Here is a 20,072-nt window from a genome sequence, read left to right on the forward strand (position 1 = left end):
TCATGCTCTACCAGTCCCTTTAGGATTTTGCCTTCCTGGCAGCGGTTTTACTGTTCCTCAGTGGAAATCCAAGAGCAGGTCAAACCCTCCAGAAGTCTAGTAAATCCCTCTTCCATTCCCCTCCCTGGGACACCATATTCATGGTTTGATTCTCTGACCTCCCTGTTCATACTTCAGTTTGGCCAAATGCAGCAAACACTTGACCAGGTGGAGGACTCGGGGCTCAAGGGCCAAGGAGAGCAGGGAGAGCACAGACTGATGTCAGAAGAAAAAAAAGAAGGGGGGCCAGGAACTGACATTTACCGCTCACCCACCATCCACCAGGCACCCTGCTGGGTAATTATATCTCACTGATTCTTATGGGATAAAGGGTGTCATCCCTGTCTTACAAATGGAAACACCAAGGCCCACAAAACTGCCTCGGCTTATAGAGCTGGTCAGCGATGAGGCCAAGATCAAAACCCAGGTCTACCTGACCCCCAAGCCCTCGCCGGGTCATGAGCTCCTAGACAACGTGCGCTGTTATGACAGAGCACCAAAAGTTCTCAAGAGCCACCCAGAAGGAGCTGAGGACCCACATCAACAAGATCAAGGTTACCAGGGGCCAATGCAAAGTCTTATATTTGAGCTCAAAATGACATTTGCACAAGAGCGTCGTGGAGACCTGGTTATTGGGCAGCAGCGGATCATAATGTTGTCCGCATCGCCACGCAGCTGCTCTTGCCTTCTATTTCCAAAGCACTTTGCAGTTTAGAAAGCCTTTCCACTTACCAACCTCAGGGCTTTGACTCACTGGAAACGAGCATAAGACTAAGTCCGAAAAAAGTTTGGGGTTGTATCAATGGGGGGTGTGTGAACAGTATGCTGTGATTGCCGATAATGAGCTATTTGTTTGCATTAACCCAGGGTAATCTCAACAGACTTTGTGCACAGCCACTGTGCCAAATATATTACATGTTTTATCTCTGTTGATTCTCACAACGGACCCCGTGGAGCTTGCAACTCCTGTTTCACAGATGAGAAGACCAAGAGGTAAAGAAAGTCGACCAGGGCCACATAGCTAGAATTCAGGCTCAGGTCTGATAAGTATCAAGACAAATGTCATTCTGGACATTTCAGGCCCCCTCTGGAGTTATGTGTCCCGTTTGGGGTGCTTTGTCTAAGGGAGACATTGACACACGGCGAAATGAGGAAACCATGAAGGAAACTGTCATTATAAAGACTGCTTGAAGGAGCTTAGAATATTTACCCTGGAAAAAAATAAGCAGAGAACGTATCACTGCTGTGTTCAAGGGCAGAAAGCTCCTTTAAAAGCAGATTGGGGGGGCGCCTGGGTGGCGCAGTCGGTTAAGCGTCCGACTTCAGCCAGGTCACGATCTCGCGGTCCGTGAGTTCGAGCCCCGCGTCGGGCTCTGGGCTGATGGCTCAGAGCCTGGAGCCTGTTTCCGATTCTGTGTCTCCCTCTCTCTCTGCCCCTCCCCCGTTCATGCTCTGTCTCTCTCTGTCCCAAAAAAAATAAATAAACGTTGAAAAAAAAATTAAAAAAAAAAAAAAAAAAGCAGATTGGGTTCGCAGGACTTTTACCAACCGTTTTTGGGTGGGGTTAAACGGGGTATACTGTAGCCAACTGCTATCGCCACCTATTGGTGGGAGGTAAAATTGCTGTGCTGATACCGGCTGCTGTCATTGTTCTATCCTTGAAGTTTTGCGTTTCACCGTTCATACCTAGAGGTGCTTTTATTATTATTTTTTTATTTTTTAAATGTTTATTTATTTTTAAGAGAGAGATAGAGACAGACAGAGCGCGAGCCAAGGTGGGGGGAGAGAGAGAGGGAGACACAGAATCTGAAGCAGGCTCCGAGCCGTCAGCACAGAGCCTGACGTGGGGTTCAAACTCACAAACCGTGAGATCGTGACCTGAGCTAAAGTCGGATGCTGAACTGACTGAGCCACCAGGAACCCCCATAGAAGTGCTTTTAAACCCATCAGGGTGTCATGTGTAAGAGGTAGCACATTTACCTTCGTGGGAAGAGAATTAGGACTGATGGGTGAAAATTACAAGGTAGGGTATTTCGGTTTCAACATGAAGGTTAATTTTCCGAAAAAAACATCCCCCAAACTCAAGAGGCTACTTGGGAGTAGTGGGGCTCAAGTCTGTGGAAGAAACCAGGTCATGCCGAGTTTTCCATGGTTCAGGAGGTGGGGAGAAATCGATCCCAGTGTTTTGGTGGGTGTAGGACATTCATGGGTGACCTACTCTGAGTTACCGTTGGCCAGTTGCATAGCGGTCTGCCAGTGTTGGTCGTGTCTTTGTCGTCTTATCCAGGAGGGAGCTTTTAGGCCAGGCCAGAGGGAAAGAGGGTACCACTGAGGCAGAGGAGTAGGGGAAATATTTGGGACCGGTGGGATCTGGCAATGTTTATCTTCCAGATACGGCTCGAACACTTGACCAAGGGCTAGGGAGAGAGGAATGACTCAGAGAGTAAATGGTCCTGACCTTCCGTCACTTTCCAAACCAACCTCCCACACAGGACCGTTTGTAAACAACCCAAGGGAACAACAGTTCCTTGTAGATTCTGTAAATGTGATTAAGGTTCTGCTGAAGACAGAGGTTCAGAGTGTGCCCAAGGGCAGCGGCCAGGAGATAGGACCAGTCAGGGGTCTGGGGTCTGGGGCAAGGGCTGAGCTGCAGCCTGTGTGAGTTTTCTCATCAAAGCGTTACGCTGATTTAGGCCCTGGGTATTGGGCCCTTTGTGTCCTGTGCGTTCCCTCGGAGGCAGTCCAGTGCGGGTTTGTGGAGAAGGGGCTGCAGAATAGGACAGCCCCGGGCTTGACTCTGAGCCTGGCTACATATTAGCCTTGTGGGTTTAGGCTAATTGCTTCTCTACTGTGAGTCTCAGTTTCTTCATCTGTAGAATGGGCAGCGATTGTGCCCTCCTTACCTGATAGGTATGGGGACTGAATGAGACCTCCCTTCATAAGGCACTGAGCACCATGCCTGGCACACGATTTATTATTATTGTTGTTATTATTATTATTAAATGAACCTCTGTCTGTGAAAACCGTTCTCCCCCTCCCTGCACCCTCTTTGCTTTTCTATGGCCGTGAACCTGGTCACAGGCACATTTGACACTGAAATCCCCCTGCTGGACCTCACTTGGTTAACAAGAATCACTGGGTCCCACACATGAAAACACCCACATCCTTGGCCATCAGTGTTCCACCACCCTCCCTCCCACCTTCTCTGATGTGGCAGAAACAGAGATGTCATTCAGAGCCTCGGGTCCAGACATAAGGCAAGAAATGCCCTGAGATTACTCACTGTTCCCTCAGAAGGAAGAGTAGCCGGCCCATCCGTAAGGAGGTCTGCACCCAGCACTGGGCACCCCCGAGGTCACCTTGAAGGGCCTGCAGAGGAATCTGTGTCCTGGTGGCCTTAGGCAGCTGCACTACTGGTCAGTGTGTGTGTATGTGTGTGTGTGTGTGTGTACATGTGCACGTGTGCATATTTCTATAGTTACCTATCATGACCCCCTCTAGATGCCCAGGTGCCAAGAGCAGGTTGATGCCGTGGGAATTACACAGGCTTTGAAGTTTGCAGGGCCAGGTGCAAATGCCAGGTCTGTATCTTCCAGGCTGTATAAGCAGGGAGAGAGAGCTTGATATCCCCCATTTGATCAAGGGGCCCTCATTTGATCAAGGCAAGAGGAAAGCCTGTTTTGCAATGCGTTTGCTAATTGAATCAAGGCATGGATTAAAAAACAAACAAAAACCTGGCAAAAGGTCTTGGCACACAGCAGGCACTCGGATAGAGGCTTCTGTCATTTTTGTGCACGTTGTTTCAATGGCAGATGTGTCCACAGGCAGGGGTTAGCTTGTCCAGGGATTACGCCATGTCTCTGTCACTAAGCGCTCCTTGATCTGTGGCCACCTATTTGCTTCTCTTTTCTGTTTTTAAAAGGAATTGGAAGAAAGGATTATTGGTGAATCTTCTCAGCTTGATATTGGTAGGGATAGAAGCAGAAGGTTTAGGCAAAGCATAATAAAACTCTTTCCGATGGGACGGGGAGTGGGGGAGGCGGGGGCAGGTGCCTCTCACTGGGAGTGGGAGTGGGGGGGCAGGGGGTGGGGGAAGACTTTCATCCCATGTTCCCCTACGGGTCCCTGTGTATTTTTGGAAGAAGAATTTTTTCTTGCTTTGACCTCCAGACCCACCTGTTTCTCATTGAGTTTGGCAACTGTTTGCTAATACCCACTACAATCCTGAGAGCTGCCATTTATTGAGCACTGAAAGCACTTTCCATACTTAACCTCGAACCCTCAGCTCCCTTGGGAAAAGCTGCCTCGTTTTACAAATGTGCAGCAAACCAAGCTGGGAGAAGTCCAGTCATTCGCTCCAGAACTTCTAACTGGCAGCGGTGAGAAGAGCCAGGCGCTGTGTCTGGGAGAGGTAGAAGGATATGAAAAAGACCCCGAGTAGCCTCTACCTTCAGGGCCCCGACAGTGAACACGGAAGGTTAACTAGCAGACACAGCGACTGAGACACATGCCGTGGTGGCTTCTTGGCAGGGCGCTGCCGTGGGGGCAGAGGACGGATGGCTGATTCCGGCTGGGGGACGGGGAGTCCGCCTAGGGGTGGCTGGGCTCAATCTTGAAGGATGTGTTCATTTTGGAGGGGGAGCAGGCAGTGGAACGTGGCCGCGGGCCTGTTTCAGACAGTCAGGAGACAGGAGGCCCAGCCAGGAAGAAAGGTTGGCCCTTGCGGGAAGGTCAGGCAGAGCCCTGCAGGGCTCCTCGGGAGAGCCCGAGTTGCGTGGGTCCTAAGGCCCTAGGGTCTTTGGTAGGAAGAGACAGGCAAGAACTGGGGGTTTTAGGCAGGGCCCCATGGCTTAAAGGAGGGCAGAGAAAGTGAAGGCAGAGGGGGTCTTTCTGAGTCTGAGGCCCCCACGGGGCGGGGCAAGCCACAGACTCCAGAGCCCCAGCCTGGGTGCAGTGACCTGTCCCCCCCCCCCTCCCAAATGGAGGGACACTGACCCTTTTCCATCAGGAGCTGGGGGCCTGGGGAGCTGCTCTCAGGAGAGGCCCACTGGGGGGACCTGGGGAGGCCAAAGCCTGGGACAGCCAGTCTGCCGACCGCAAAGACCAGGAACGACGGGGGAGGATGGAGTGGTCCGTTGTCACAGAGGTTGGGCAGAGCTTGGTGTGAGGAGGCAAGAGGCTAGGAAGAGGGCATGGAAACAGCCAGGGAAGGGTTTGTCCTGCCAGATACGCAAGTGTGGGCGCTGAGAGACAATTGTGTTTGAGCCCGAGAATGCCGTGATCAAACCTACAGCCTCTCTCACTAGAATGTGAGCTTCTGGAGGCAGGGAGTCTGTCTCGTATCTCGTGGTGTTGTTCCCAGCGCCTGGCACAGCGTCGGTCACTGAGTAGGTGTTCGATTCTGGAGGGATCTGGCGGGAGGATCTGGACGCTTGTTTCTGGGGGGTGTGAGGTGCGAGCCGCGTACCTCCTGGCTCACTCCTCAAGTGTAAGACCACGGGGGTGTGAGTTTGGATTCCTGTCGCTTTCGGGGCAAGGGGACAAGACCGTGCGCTCGGCGAGTATGTTTGAGTCCAAGCTCCACGTCTTCCTCGCTGTGTGACTCGTCGAGTCACTCAACCGCCCTGAGCCTCAGTTTGCTCAGCGGCAAAATGCGATGATGCTTGAGAAGATTAATGAGTGAGCTGGTAGAGCGTGTGAAGGTGCCTGTGACAGAGCCTGGTGGTCGCTCAACACGCATTATCTGTCCTCCTGCCGAGGGCTTTGTGCCACCTGGCCTTCGTCCTCTCTCCTCTCCTCTCAAACCGGGCCCGTCCCTCAAGGCCCATTCCAATTTAGCTTTTCCTCGAAATCTTCGGTCACAACCCAATGATGGCTCATGTCACTGGCTGTTTAACAATAGTAGTCAAGGTTTCCCTCTGCTTATTTACTTGTTTACGTCCGCCTCCTTAGACTGGAAACTTCTGAAAACAGGAACACCATTTCGAGCGTTGCAGGGGGTTTCTGACAGTCCCACCGGCATGGGAGGCGGGCGCCCTGGGTTACGTTCTAACTTGGGGCTCCATGAAGCTTTGGGGGCTTCACTTTCATCCGGAAGATGGCAATAATAGCCTCCCTCACAGAATTTCTAGAAGACCAATTTAGACGTTCTGTGTGAAACCCAGGAGACATTTAATAAATATTGTTGCATTAATTTAAACTGCTTCGAAACATAAAGTTCTTCACAAATGTCAGGCATTAGTTTTAATTCTCCCTAGGAGATAGCGAAAGGCCTTTTATTTACTTGCTGTGAGGAGAAACCGCGTGCTTGAATATTCTCCCGTCATCCAGGTGAAGAACGAAAGAGGCGTTGTACAGGGATTATAAAGCTCACTCTGGTTTTAAACACAATGTCATCTTTGTTCTTACCAGGGTCGAGATGACCACGGCCACCCCGTTGGGGGGGACTACCTTCTTCTCACTGAACGTGACCACCAGGGAACAGGACTTTCTGTACAAGAGTAAGGTCAACTTGGCTTGGCGACCGGGGGAGGGAGTGGCGGGAAGAGGACCAGGGGCAAGCTCATGGTGTAGAGGTCAAGAGCATGGGCTCTGGAGATGGACTGCCTGGGTCTCAGTCTCCGTTCGACCAGATGCCCGACATGACCACTGCGTGACCCTGAGCCCATGACCTCACCGCTTTGTGTCTGATTTTTTGTCAGTAAGAGGGGGATATCACGGAAGCTACCGCATGAGGTAGATGGGAAGACGAAACAATATAATCCATGTCAAGAGCTTAAAATAGTCTCGAGGCACACAAAGTACCTGATGAGTATTATTATTATCATTACTGCTATTACTGTTATTGTCATCAGGGAGTTTGGGGGTCTAGAGGGCAATGGACATTTGACTCTCACGTGAGATGTCTTTAAACGAGTCACCTTAAAATGTAACTACTTTCATCCCACGTTTGTAAGGCGAAAACATCCCATCAATTCACAAAGGAGTAAATGAGTAAAGCTGGGAGTAGTCTGGGGAGACACCTGCCAGGAACGAGAGGTCCGCAGAAAGAAAAACTTGATGACCGCTCTTCAGAAAACCACTGAATTGTATTAGGGGAAGTTGGGCCCATTTCCGTCATTTCTGTCGACGTCTCTGCACATGGAACAGGCCTCCCAATACTGAAGTGTTTCCCCAGTAAGAACAGCTCCAGACCATGTTAGTGGCAGGACGTGTCTCTTCCATGGAGACCCAGAAAACATCACTCTCGGGACACGGTCCCACATTAGCCTGCTTCCTGCCAGGTGGGGGGACCTGCAGAAACCTGCTGAAGTATTTCACAACGGTTCTCAAGGGAAATGTAGGGTAGCTAGAATTTTTGTCAGCAAGATGGGAATAATTCTGCTTTCATTTAACTAAAAGTGGTGACTCTCAGCTAGGCAATTTTGCCCCCTAGATAAAATCGCCAGATTTAGAAAATAAAATACAGGACACCCAGTTAAATTTGAATTTAAGATAACCAATATTTGTTGAGTATAAGGATGTGCCAAGCAATGTTTGAGACACGCCAAAAAAATAATTCATGATTTGTCAGAAATTCTCATTTTATTTATTTATTTTTTTATTTAAAAAAAAATTTTTTTTTTCAACGTTTATTTATTTTTGGGACAGAGAGAGACAGAGCATGAACGGGGGAGGGGTAGAGAGAGAGGGACACACAGAATCGGAAACAGGCTCCAGGCTCTGAGCCATCAGCCCAGAGCCCAGAGCCTGACGCGGGGCCCGAACTCACGGACCGCGAGATCGTGACCTGGCTGAAGTCGGACGCTCAACCGACTGCGCCACCCAGGCGCCCCAGAAATTCTCATTTTAAATAGGTATTCCATACTTCATCTGGCCACTCGACTACCAGGGGACATTTGACGATGTTTGGACACTTGCCTGTCACAGCTGGTGGGGAGGGAGAAGTGTCATTGACATCTAGTGAGGGCCGAGATGGTGCTAAATATCCTACCATGCACAGGACAGTCCCCACAACAAAGGATTATCCAGACAAGGTTGAAAAACCATGAACTAAAAGTATGATCACTGGGCTCCACGGGAAGGGAAAAAAACCAAGTTATTCTATGATGGATCCCCCACCCCACCCCCTCTTTCTTTCCTTCCAGTCTTACTTCCTGTCAATATTTGCACGTAGTTTTGTTTTTGTTTTTGTTTGGTAAACCTTTTATAAGAGCATTGCATACCTTCCAAAAAATGCATGAATCCTAAGTGCACAGCTGGATGAATTTTCACAAAGTGAACACGCTTGTGTAACCAGCCCCCAGATCAAGAAACGAACCACTACCAGTTTCCCAGAAGTCCCAGCACCCCTTGCCACACGATCCCCACCTGCTCAAGGGAATCTGCTGTTCTGACCTCTCACACCAGACCTTAGTTCTACCTGGTTTTGAGTTTTATGTAAATAGAAACATATCATACGTAGGCTTGGGTCTGGCTTCTTTTACTCAACATTATGTTTGCATGCACATATTTTAATGGTTGCAACACAATGTGTATATGCGGGTGTGGACATAATATCATATTCTATTCTTCACGCATCATTCAAATTATAGTGTGATATTTCATGAGAGGCATGCCGCACCTTATTAAACCATTCCTATATCTGGAATATAAATAGTATCGTAACTAACATCGTCATTTATATAGCTTTTTCTGTATTTAGGATTATCCCCTAAGATAAACTCCCCAGAATCAAATAGATTGGCCTAAAGTACGACTCCCCCTTTGTGGGTTTTTTTTTTTTTTTTTTTTGTATTTTCAATATCAATTCTGACAAGCATGTTGATCTTGAACATGGACTTAGAGGTGGACATTGGGAGTGGGCATTGATATTGAAATTAGAGTCTGAGATATGAAGCTACAGGGACATTCACCATAGCCTTGTTTTTAATAGGGTAAAATTGAAAACAACATAAATATGCTTAATAGAGAATTGGTAAACGAGTCCAAACAATGGAGTGCTACATAACCATCAAAAGTCATGGAAAAAATGCAACTGCATGGAAAGATGATTAGGATAGTGTTGTAAAACTGTGTATGGAACATTGTTCCATTTTTATCAAGTGCACATTTTCCCACTTTTATGACTACTTCCTTGAGGTGGATTTTCAGACATAGGATTAATACCTTTATTCAAAAAAGACCGGTAGATAGGTATTTAATATGCGTATATGCATATACATGATCACACTGGAGAACGTCCATATGTGTAGATGATCAACAGTTCCTGGGGCGAAGAGTTCTTTATCCTCCCCCACCCTTTTTTTTTGCTTGTATTTATATTTTCAAAATATAACTACAAAAATCACATATTTCTTTTGTGTCATCAAGAAGAGGGACAGGCGCTTTGCTTGCCTGTTGACACAGGAAGCTTGATGCTATGTTAGGACTGATAACAACAGGATGGCCTGAGACAGAATTTTGGCAGGTGATGTGCTGAGGACACTGCCCTCAAGCCCCATTGGGGGTAGGGGTACTCTGCCACTGTAGATATGCATGTCTCTGTCCTGGGGTCAGCAGTCAGGGTCCCAGGACATCACATTCTCTGCCCCCCTTGATCCAGTGAGGATGCAGGATGCCCTGTGTAAGCCCCCCTGCCAGTCTCTGAACACTTCTCTTTATTTCAGTTCACACGTTTGCCATTTCCACCCCTCTCCTCGTAGGTTCCGGAGCCATCGTTGCTGCCATTGTCGTGGTTGTCATTATCATCTTCACCGTGATTCTGATCCTGCTGAAGATGTACAACAGGTACGGGACGCCCTGGGCTCTAGATGGTCTTGTCCCGTCGGTGATGTCAGAATGAATGGGAACTGACACTGTGAGTGCCAGTCGCGTGCCCAGCGGTATCCCTAAGTCCGTCGTCAAGCGCTCTAACCCTTTGGGTGTCCTTTTTTGACATCTGTTCTGCTGTAGGAACCTCATGGTAATATTTTTGTATCTGGAGAAATATTTTTTACATATAATAATCATAATGACAATGATAATGGCCTTGAGCACTGTGGGAAGCCCTTGTATGTAACTTACAGTAATAGAGGAATATTTCAATCCTTTTCTCTCAGGGAGCCTTCTGCTAGGTTGTGTTAGGCAGACTACATAAGTAGGTTTCATTTTTTTTTTTTTTTTTTTTTTTTTTTTTTTTCAACGCTTATTTATTTTTGGGACAGAGAGAGACAGAGCATGAACGGGGGAGGGGCAGAGAGAGAGGGAGACACAGAATCGGAAACAGGCTCCAGGCTCTGAGCCATCAGCCCAGAGCCTGACGCGGGGCTCGAACTCACGGACCGAGAGATCGTGACCTGGCTGAAGTCGGACACTTAACCGACTGCGCCACCCAGGCGCCCCATAAGTAGGTTTCAAATACTGGAATGCCTGTGCCCCCAGCTCCACTTTCTGGGACCAAATAAGACAAAATATAATTTGATTTCATAAAGAATAAATGTTGGGGCGCCTGGGTGGCTCCGTCGGTTATGCATCCAACTTTAGCTCAGGTCACGATCTCACGGTTCATGGGTTCAAGCCCCGCGTCGGGCTCTGTGCTGACAGCTCAGAGCCTGGAGTCTGTTTCAGATTCTCTGTCTCCCTCTCTCTCTGCCCCTCCCCTGCTCAGGCGCTGTCATTCTCTCTCTTAAGAACAAACAAACATTAAAAAAATGTTTTTAAATAAAGAATAAATGTTGTGTTATCACCTTATGTGTTAGCACCTCTAAGTCACAACTTTGCTAGAAGGTATTCTTTCCAGGCAAGAAATTAAAATAGACTATAAACACAACCACATCATAGCAGACTTGGAAGCCGTTAAAAAAAAAAAAAAGATACTATAGAAGAGTTTTATTGGACAACCATTTACAGTATATCGTCAGTTTACAAAAATAATGTATATGTTATGACTATACATGTGGATTATACACACACACTCAAGAAACATTCAAACGATACACAGCAAAGTATTGACAACCAGTGTGTCTGCACAATGGGATTGCTCTTTGGTTCGTTGGTTGGTTTTTGCAGAGGTGCATATATTTATTTATTTTTGAGGAGGTGTAAACATGCATTGTTTTTATTTATTTATTTTTAAATGTTTACTTATTTTTGAAGGAAAGAGAGAGCGTGAGCAGGGGAGGGGCAGAGAGAGAGGGAGACACAGAATCCGAAGCAGGCTTCAGGCTCTGAGCTGTCAGCGCAGAGCCTGATGTGGGGCTTGAACCCACAAACCGCGAGATCATGACCTGAGCTGAAGTCAGTTCCTTAACCGGCTGAGCCACCCAGGTGCCCCAAGATGCATTGTTTTTATAATAATGTTAATGTTATTTATAAAACATGTATTATATGTTTTATATTATATATTATGTATATATTTTATATATAGATATATCTCATATATATTATATAACATATATTGATCTCTTAATATGTGCCAGGCATAATTCCAAGCTCCTTGTATGTATTAACTCATTTAATCCCCCACAACAACCCCACAAGGGGGTAATTTTATACCCCCCCCCAATTTTGTAGGTGTGAAACAGGCACCAGGAAATGAGCTAACTACTCAGCCCTCCGTGACAGAGTTGGGATTCAAAGCCAGTACATGTGGTTTCAAAGAAAATGCTCCCACCACTACATGTAATAATAATAATAACACTTAATGAGTTATTATTAATATTTTGGGGGGGCTATTGCAATTTGGATCCATCCCAGACCAGGAAGTGGCATCAAACCACAATGTCTGCCCTTCATTCCTGTCCATCATTCCTGTGCTCTGAGTCTGTTTTCTGGAATGTAATTGGATGGAGACTCTACTCACCAGTTTACAGTGATGCCTGGGCTGAAATGGAGAGACCAGGGTTCAGTCTTTGGTCTCTTAAAGGCAGCCAAGGCATTTAACCTCTCTGTGCCTCAATTTTGTCATCTTTATTTATTTTTTTTATTTATTTAAAAAATATTTTTTTTAACGTTTATTTATTTTTGAGACAGAGAGAGACAGAGCATGAATGGGGGAAGGGCAGAGAGAGAGGGACACAGAATCGGAAGCAGGCTCCAGGCTCCGAGCCATCAGCCCAGAGCCCGACGCGGGGCTCGAACTCACGGACCGCGAGATCGTGACCTGAGCTGAAGTCGGCCGCTTAACCGACTGAGCCACCCAGGCGCCCCTGTCATCTTTATTTTTTAAAGTTTATTTATTTATTCTGAGAGAGAGCGGGGGGAAGAGAGAGAGAGAGAGAGAGAACGCACAAGCAGCAGGGGAGGGGAAGAAAGAGGGAGAGAAAAAGAATCCCAAGCAGGCTCCGCACTTTCATCGAGGATCCTGATGCGGGGCTCCATCTCATGAACCGTGAGATCATGACCTGAGCCGAAATCAGGAGTCTGGTGCTTGTCCGACTGAGCCATCCAGGCGCCCCGATTATGTCATCTTTAAAGTGGAAGGCTCTCCAAGTGTGATAACTGAGTGATGATTACATCGAGAATGCCATTGTTTTGAGGAATATTTAGGGGTGAAGTGGCACGACCTTTGCAACTAACTCAAATGGTTCATGATTTAAAAAAAACAACTGTGTGCGTGTGTGTGTGTGTGTGTGTGTGTGTGTGTGTGTGTGTGTGAATGGAGAGAGGGGGGCAGGAGAGAGAGAAGGCAAATGTGACAAACTGCCAGCCATCAGAAAATTGTTCCATGAAGGATATTCAGATACTAATTGTACTGTTTGTGCAACTTTTCTGAGCATTTGAAATTAAAAAAAAAAAAAAAAAAGAATTATGTTAGGTCAACAAGATGAAATTTCATGCAGACGTTAGAATTAATGATTGTTGCCAGTCACTGCATTTTCTGGCATATAAAATGAAAGACTGGATATACGTTTTGAGTCCATTCTCTTTTCAACTACGTAAAAAGTTCTTAAATGTTTCTAGCAATAAACTTAGGAAGCACAATGAAACTGCAAAATGTAACTCACACTACGGCTTTGGACAGAAAAAAAACCATAACGTCTTCATTTCGTCTCTAATAATAGTCACCTATCTGACACCATTCATTAACAGGGAAAAAAAATACAATTAAATATCTAATCTAGGTTACACAAAAAATGGAAGGGTCAGACTAGCTGAAGTCTAAGGCCCCCCCACTTGCAAAATTCTGTAGTTGGCCATCAAGCAATGTGATTTAACGATGATCCACGTTAATTCCATCAGAGCCAAAATCATTGAGTCTATGGGGCAGAAGACTCCAACATGCATGCGTATCTCGTTCCAGGAAAATGAGGACAAGGCGGGAACTGGAACCCAAGGGGCCCAGGCCATCCTCCCCTTCTGCCTTGGGCCCAAACAGCAACAGCAGCCAACACCCTGCAACTGTGACCTTCAGCCCTGTTGACGTCCACATGGAGACTCGGTGACCCCCACGCTGGTGCTATCTTGGCCACCATCCAAAGAGCCTTCTCCCGTCAAGACCCAGAAGCACATTTCTCCTCTGGCAGCTTCATTATGAGTTCCTTCTGGTCGACAGGGGCGTCTCTTATTCAATTCCTGATGCTTCAGGCAACCCCTAACCCTGTCCCGCCCTGCACCACCCTGGCTATGTCCATATCCCTATTGCCCCCCCCCCCCTTACAAAAAGCTATGGAACATTCTTTTGTGATCTGATGAGGTAGACCCAGGTTGGGAATCCACTGAAATGGATGTGGCTGTCTTCCCCAAACACAGTTGCTAGACAGACAGACAGACGGATAGCCCAGGAGTCTTCTGGTCAGGAGGCAGGGGTTAGGGCATGCCCCCGAGTGTACAACAGGGTCTGCCACTGGGGTCAGATCAGAATGAGTGCCATCTATATCCACGGCTTTGCAGAGCAAAGTATTCAGTCCCATTAATCAGGCACAGGGGAACTAACTTGGGCTAACTAACCAGAAAACCAGCTTGTTAATTTATAACTTGTTCCAGTACTGAATGACCGCTAGCTAGCTCATGACAACCGGTCAGCACGTTTCTCCCTCTTTGAGAAACGCTATGGGAGAAACTAAATTCTTCTTGAAAGGTTTCTACTTCATTTGTAAAGAGTCCGAGAGGGACTAGGGTGACCTTGAGGAATGATGGCCTCTAGGGCAAAAGCTTATTGCTGTGTCGCTGGGCCTTGAATGAGTCTGGGGCTAGTCAGAGCCCCTCTTCTCCCTTTGGGCCTGCGTTAAGCCTGACTCAGCCTCATTTCCTGGCTCTCCTCTATTTGGATTCCCAGCAATCCTCTCTCTCCGGGTAAACCTTCCTTCCAAGGACCAGTATTAGAGACTGATAAGATTACAGCCCCGTGTATGTTACCTGCGCCCTTCCCGGTCACCTTGCAGAGATTCAGGGCACGTTCTCAGCACCACATTCGCACACCATGTCTCTGCACAGAGCTGATCTTTTCGACTCTTTAGTCTAGAGAACAATCTGTTGAGAGGGGAAAGCATTTTTGAGATTAAGAAGACTTGTCTCCCAAGACCTGCCCCCTGGTCGTGTGGCTTTGGAAGAGTGACTTGAGCGCTCCATAGTCGGTTTGCTAACCCCAAAGTGGGAATGATGACATCTGCCCCCCCCGGGGTTACGATAATCAGCCACGGACGTAGTGAAGCACCTGGGGTAGTGCACGGCACCCAGCAGATGCTTAATAAATGACAGCCAGCATTGTTTATGGCAGTCAGAATATGTCTTAAAATCGATGGGTCCGTTACCGTAGTTGTACTTTTTCTCTCTCAAAAAGCTGGTTTTTAATCAGTTGTGCTTCTTACCGTTGAAGGCATCTTGGAAGCAAGGTAATAAATCCTTATCCTGTTCTAGAAAGTAACACACGCTGCCCTTTAACCTCACATTCTAGGAGTGTCTCCTTCTTGGAGTCAGAAATCTCCTTTGAGGGGAAATCGAGGGTCAGGAAGGTAAGAAGACTGACCCAGGGTCACAGAGTCCTGCCATCCCATGATAAAAATGCTCGCTTGAATATGTCTGGAAAAATGCTTGCAAATTCTTCCTCCCCAGACAACATTTGTCCCTACTGTGTTTAAATATCCACCAAGTACCAGGTCCTTGGCAAGATGCTTTCACATAAATTGTCCCATAGGATTTATTTTTCCTAATAATCCTGGGAGGTATTACTTTTTTCTGTTTGCAGGTGAGAATTGCAAACTCAAGGAGAAAGGTACTTGCCCAAAGTCCCACAGCTAGTAAGTTGCAAAGACAAGACTCAAACTCACGTCTCTTCAACTCCAAAGTCCCTCTCTCTCTGTTGTACCAAATTATTCCCTAACCTCCTGGCTCAAAACACAAGAGTGTGAGCCAAACAAGAGGAGGACAGGGGTCCATGTGCCTGAGCGGAAGTCAGGAATCTAGCTTCCAAACTAACAGTGGGGGCAAAGCCATTCTGGTAGCCTCCTTTGGGCTTCCGTGATTGGAGCCAAAGGACCCCTTTCTAAGCCCATGGAAGCCCTAAGGATTCTCGTTTCATTTCCCCTAACATTTTCCCCAAGGAGCAAGGGGTAGAATGGCATCCAACCAGGGCAAAGCCATTTCCTTAAGGGCTCAAACCCCAAATAGATACGTTTCCCAGAGATATTCTGCTTTAAAAAAAAAAAAAAAAAAAGACGTTGGGAATGTTCCAGCCCTAAAACCAAACTCTTCTGCCCATAGTGAAATCTAGTAATTCCGACCAGAGGAATTATCCTCTGGTCTATGTTGTTCTGCTAAATGAAAGCTTGGAAGTGAAGGAGGGGGGAGAGGGAAAGAGGAAAGAGGAAGGCCAGGAAAAGGGTTTTAGCGTTTTGTTTTTAACTAAGGGAGATAACTCAGTAATCCTTTATGGGCCCCTGTGTGGAAGTTGAGGTGCCACTAAACACATTAAGCCATGGTCCCTGTTCTCAAAGAGTCTGCAGCCGGTCTCCCGAGACAGGGATCTTGCAACACCGCAGAATTATTTCATTTCTGACAGGTGCATTTCCTAACAGAGCAGATGCTGCCTTATTGGGCCACTGAGTCAATAAAAGATACTAAACATCTGAAGAAAAATGTCTAAAAATAAAGAGGTTCAAACCAAACATTCCTTGAGTTGACTTCAATTTCATTTAGAGTTAACAAATACCTTTCCTAGGAACTTCCTTTCCCTGACACTGTAAATAGGGTTCTGCAGGGAAGCCTGAGCTGTTTTGAAACTGTGCCGTCGCTTCTAAAGGCCGATGGAAAGGGTGGGCTGCCAGGCCTTCCGTGATTAGGAAACTCGTTAATTTGATTAACTATTAGAAAAGGAATCTCATTTGAAAGCCTGCTGTTAAACACGAGACAAACTAAGATGTCAGAGTTTGGGGACCGCTGGGAGAGAAGTAGACATATTAGAATGCAACCCAAGTCCTATCTAATAATGATGTTTACCATTAACTGAGCTCCTCCCTAATGTGTACCAGATATATAAGTGTGTGTGTGTGTGTGTGTGTGTGTGTGTGTGTGCCTATATATATATATATATATATACACATATAGGCATTTTATACCCACCAGCTCCTCTAAACACAACTCCCATGCGTAGGAGTCATCATTATTTCTATTTTTTTGGATAAGGAAACGGGCTCAGGGAGGTAGCTTGTCATTGGGTGATGCCGTGGATGTGTGTCCCTCTTTTGGTGGCCATTCTTGCGTTTGGAGAGTCCGCTACTTTAAGAGGCAAGAACACCTCCTGCTAAAGCTGAAGAGGACAGACACTCATTTTCCTGGAGTCCCCCGCTGCTAGGGTGAGGGCACAGCGCCCAGGCCTTGCCAATCGGGGGCACTCCCGCCGTGGACTTTGAATCGAGAAGTTGGTGACATCCAGGGATACGCTTCGTGCGACATATGCTCTGGGCTGGTGTGTTGGCACGTGGCCTTGCGAGAGGCCGCCACATCAGGGGTTCTGGCGGCAACGGCAGCCTCATTCTTGAGTCCAGGCCAGTGTCCACGGAGTTGGCCACGGAGCTTAGTTTGACCACAGCAGCCACGGTGTCTGTACCAAACTGGTTCTTTAGTATGACTTTAGGCACCATACCTGACATACCAATGAAGGTTCTAGCCTTCTGGAAATTCCAGCAACTTGCTCATTCCCTCCTCTGCTTACATCAGCACTCACTTCCTGCTGCTTGTACCTAAGTACTGTGTGGCTTGCTCATGGCCACCCACCTCGGAGGTGGCTGGCACGAGGACCCAGGTCTTCAGAGCTCTCGCTCTTTCCTTACACATGCTTCCGGCTGAGGCTAAGTGATCAAGGGGTCCACAGAGTGCTATGTAGAGAAGGTAGAGTTGCCTCCGATTACATGTATCTCGGAGACTTTGTGACTGTCAACGAGGAAGTATTTAAAAGGACCTGGAAGAATGGGTAGGATTTTTAAAAAAAATTTTTAACGTTTATTTATGGTTGAGAGAGGGGGAGAGAGAGCTGGAGCATGGGGAGAGGCAGAGAGACACAGAATCGGAAGCAGGCTCCAGGCTCTGGGCTGTCAGCCCAGAGCCCAACCCATGAGCCGTGAGATGGTGACCTGAGCCAAAGTTGGACGCTTACCTGCCCGAGCCACCCAGGTGCCCCCGTTACCATTTTTTAAATAACAGCTTTATTGAGATATAATTTGCATGCCATCAGGCTTACCCTGTAAAAATATACAAGTGGGTGGTTGTGAGTGTATTCACGGAGCTGTGCCGCCATCACCACGAATCAAATTCCAGAACATTTTCATCACGAGCTCCATACCCATTAGCAAATATTTCCCATTGTCCCCTCTCCCCAGACCCTGACAACTAATCTACGTTTTGTCCCTATGGACTTTCCTATTCTGGACATTTCATATAAATGGAGTCATATAATATGTGCCCTTTTATGACTGGCTTCTTTCACTCAGCTTCATGTTTTCGAGGTTCATCCATGTTGTGGCATGAAACAGGACTCCATTCCTTGTGGTGGATGAATGTTATGCCATTATACGGCTATACCACAGTTTGTTTATCCATTCTCCAGTTGATGGACATTTGGATTGTTTCTACTTTTTTTGCTATTGTGAATAATGCTGCTGTGAACATTCATTGACAAGTTTGGTGTAGACGTTTCATTTCTCTCGGGCATTTACCTTAGCGGTGGAATCGCTGCACTATGGGATAACTCTGTTTAATCTTTTAAGAGAATGCCAAACTTGGTTTCTGAAGTACGTTTCCACCAGCACTATGAGGGTTCCAACAGCTCCACATCCTTGCCAACATTTTATTGTCCATCTTTTTTTTTATTTTACTACAGCCGTACTTGTGGTTGTGGAATGGTATCTCATTATGATTTCAATCTGAATTTCCCTCATGACTAATGATGTCTTAGTTTAGATTAATGGTGTCTTTTCATATGCACATTGGCCATTTTATATCACTTTTGAAGAAGTGCCTATTCAAATCCTTTGCCCATTTTTGAATTGGGTTATTTGGGGTTTTTAAATGAATATCGTTGACCTTTAAGAAATCTTTATATATTCTGGTTACAAATCCCTTACCAGATATATGATCTGCGATCGTTTTCTGCCATTTTGTGGGTTGCCTTTTCACTTTCTTTAACTTTCACGTTTGTAGCACAAAAGTTTTTCATTTTGATAAAACTCAATTTATCTTTTTTTCCTGTTGTCACTTGTGCTTTTGGTATCGTATTTAAGAAACCACTGCCTAATCCAAGGTCATGAATACTTAGTCCTATGTTTTCTTAGAAGAGTGTTATGGTTTTAGTTCTTAAATTAATGATATGACCCAATTTGAATTAAGTTTTGTATATGGTGTGAGACAGGTATTCAATCTCATCTTTTGCACATGGATATACAATTGTTCCAACGCTATTTGTTGAAAAGACTACTTTAGCCCCATTTAATTGACTTGGTATCCTTGTCAAAAATTAATTGACCATAAATACAAGGGTTTATTTCTGGACTCTGAATTCTATTTCATTGATCTGTATTTCCATTCTTTCTGCCAGTACCACACTGTCTTGATATGTAGCAAGTTTTGGAATCTGGAAGGGTGAGTCCTCCAACTTTTTTTTTTTTCTTGCCCAAGATATTTTGGCTAGTTTTTTCTCTTGCTCAAGATATTTTGGCTATTTTTTTTTTCTTGCTCAAGATATTTTGGCTATTCTGGGTCCCTTACATGTCTACATGAATTTTAGTATTAGCTTGTCAATTTTTCAAAAATGGCAGCTGAGATTTTGACAGGGACTGCATTGAGCTTGTAGATCATTTTGGGGAGTATTGCCATCTTAATACTATTAAATCTTCTGATCCATAAATATGGGATGCTTTTCCATTTATTTTGGTCTTCTTTAAATTTTTTCAATGAAATTTGTAGTTTTCGTTGTGTAAGTCTTACACTCATTTTGTTAAATTTATCCTAGTGTTTTATTGTTTTTGATGCTATTATAAATGAAATTGTTTTCTTAATTTCCTTTTTGGGTTGTTAATTGCCAGTGTGTAGAAATCCAACTGATTTTTTGTGTGTTGATTTCATATCCTGCAACTTGGCTGAATTTGTTTATTAGCTCTGATAGTGTTTTGTGTAACATCTTTAGGGTTTCTACATATAAGATCATGCCATTGTGAATAGAGATCATTTTACTTCTTCCTTTACAATTTGGACGCTTTTCATCTCTTGTTCTTGCCTAACTGCTCTCATTAAAACTTCCAGTACTATTTTGAATGTAGGGATTGGGAGCAGACATCTTTGTCTTCTTCCTGGTCTCAGGGGGAAAACAGCCAGTCTTTCACCATTAAGTATGATGTTAGCTGTGTTCATAGATGGCTGTCGTTACATTGAGGAAATTTACTCATATTCCTAGCTTAAGTATTTTTATCAGGAAAGGGAGTTGAATTTTGTCCAATGATTTTCTGTATCTGTAAGATGACTATATTGTTTTTGTCCTTTATTGATATGGCATATATACTGCATTGATGGATTTCCATATGTTAAACCAAACTCCCATTCCTGGAATAAATTTCAATCGTGGT

General features: G+C 45.8%; 1 protein-coding gene across 1 annotated transcript; it reads left to right on the forward strand.

Moving 5' to 3' along the window:
• The first annotated feature begins 3,269 nt into the window (after positions 1-3,269).
• On the forward strand, positions 3,270-16,124 carry LOC123599843 (non-compact myelin associated protein). The gene is made up of 4 exons (XM_045482209.1): positions 3,270-3,455; positions 6,451-6,539; positions 9,744-9,828; positions 13,322-16,124. Exons 2-4 carry the CDS (start codon positions 6,458-6,460, stop codon positions 13,461-13,463), a joined length of 309 nt encoding a protein of 102 aa, XP_045338165.1. The 5' UTR covers positions 3,270-3,455; positions 6,451-6,457; the 3' UTR covers positions 13,464-16,124.
• Positions 16,125-20,072: the final 3,948 nt, after the last annotated feature.

The sequence above is a fragment of the Leopardus geoffroyi genome, chromosome C1 (assembly GCF_018350155.1).
Source record: "Leopardus geoffroyi isolate Oge1 chromosome C1, O.geoffroyi_Oge1_pat1.0, whole genome shotgun sequence".
In the NCBI taxonomy this organism is placed as follows: Eukaryota; Metazoa; Chordata; class Mammalia; order Carnivora; family Felidae; genus Leopardus; species Leopardus geoffroyi.

Coding starts and splice junctions, on each gene's coding strand:
- LOC123599843 (XM_045482209.1), top strand. CDS start 6,458: ATGACCACGGCCACCCCGTTGGGGGGGACTACCTTCTTCTCACTGAAC. Junction 6,540..9,743: donor ACAGGACTTTCTGTACAAGA/GTAAGGTCAACT, acceptor CTCTCCTCGTAG/GTTCCGGAGCCATCGTTGCT. Junction 9,829..13,321: donor CTGCTGAAGATGTACAACAG/GTACGGGACGCC, acceptor ATCTCGTTCCAG/GAAAATGAGGACAAGGCGGG.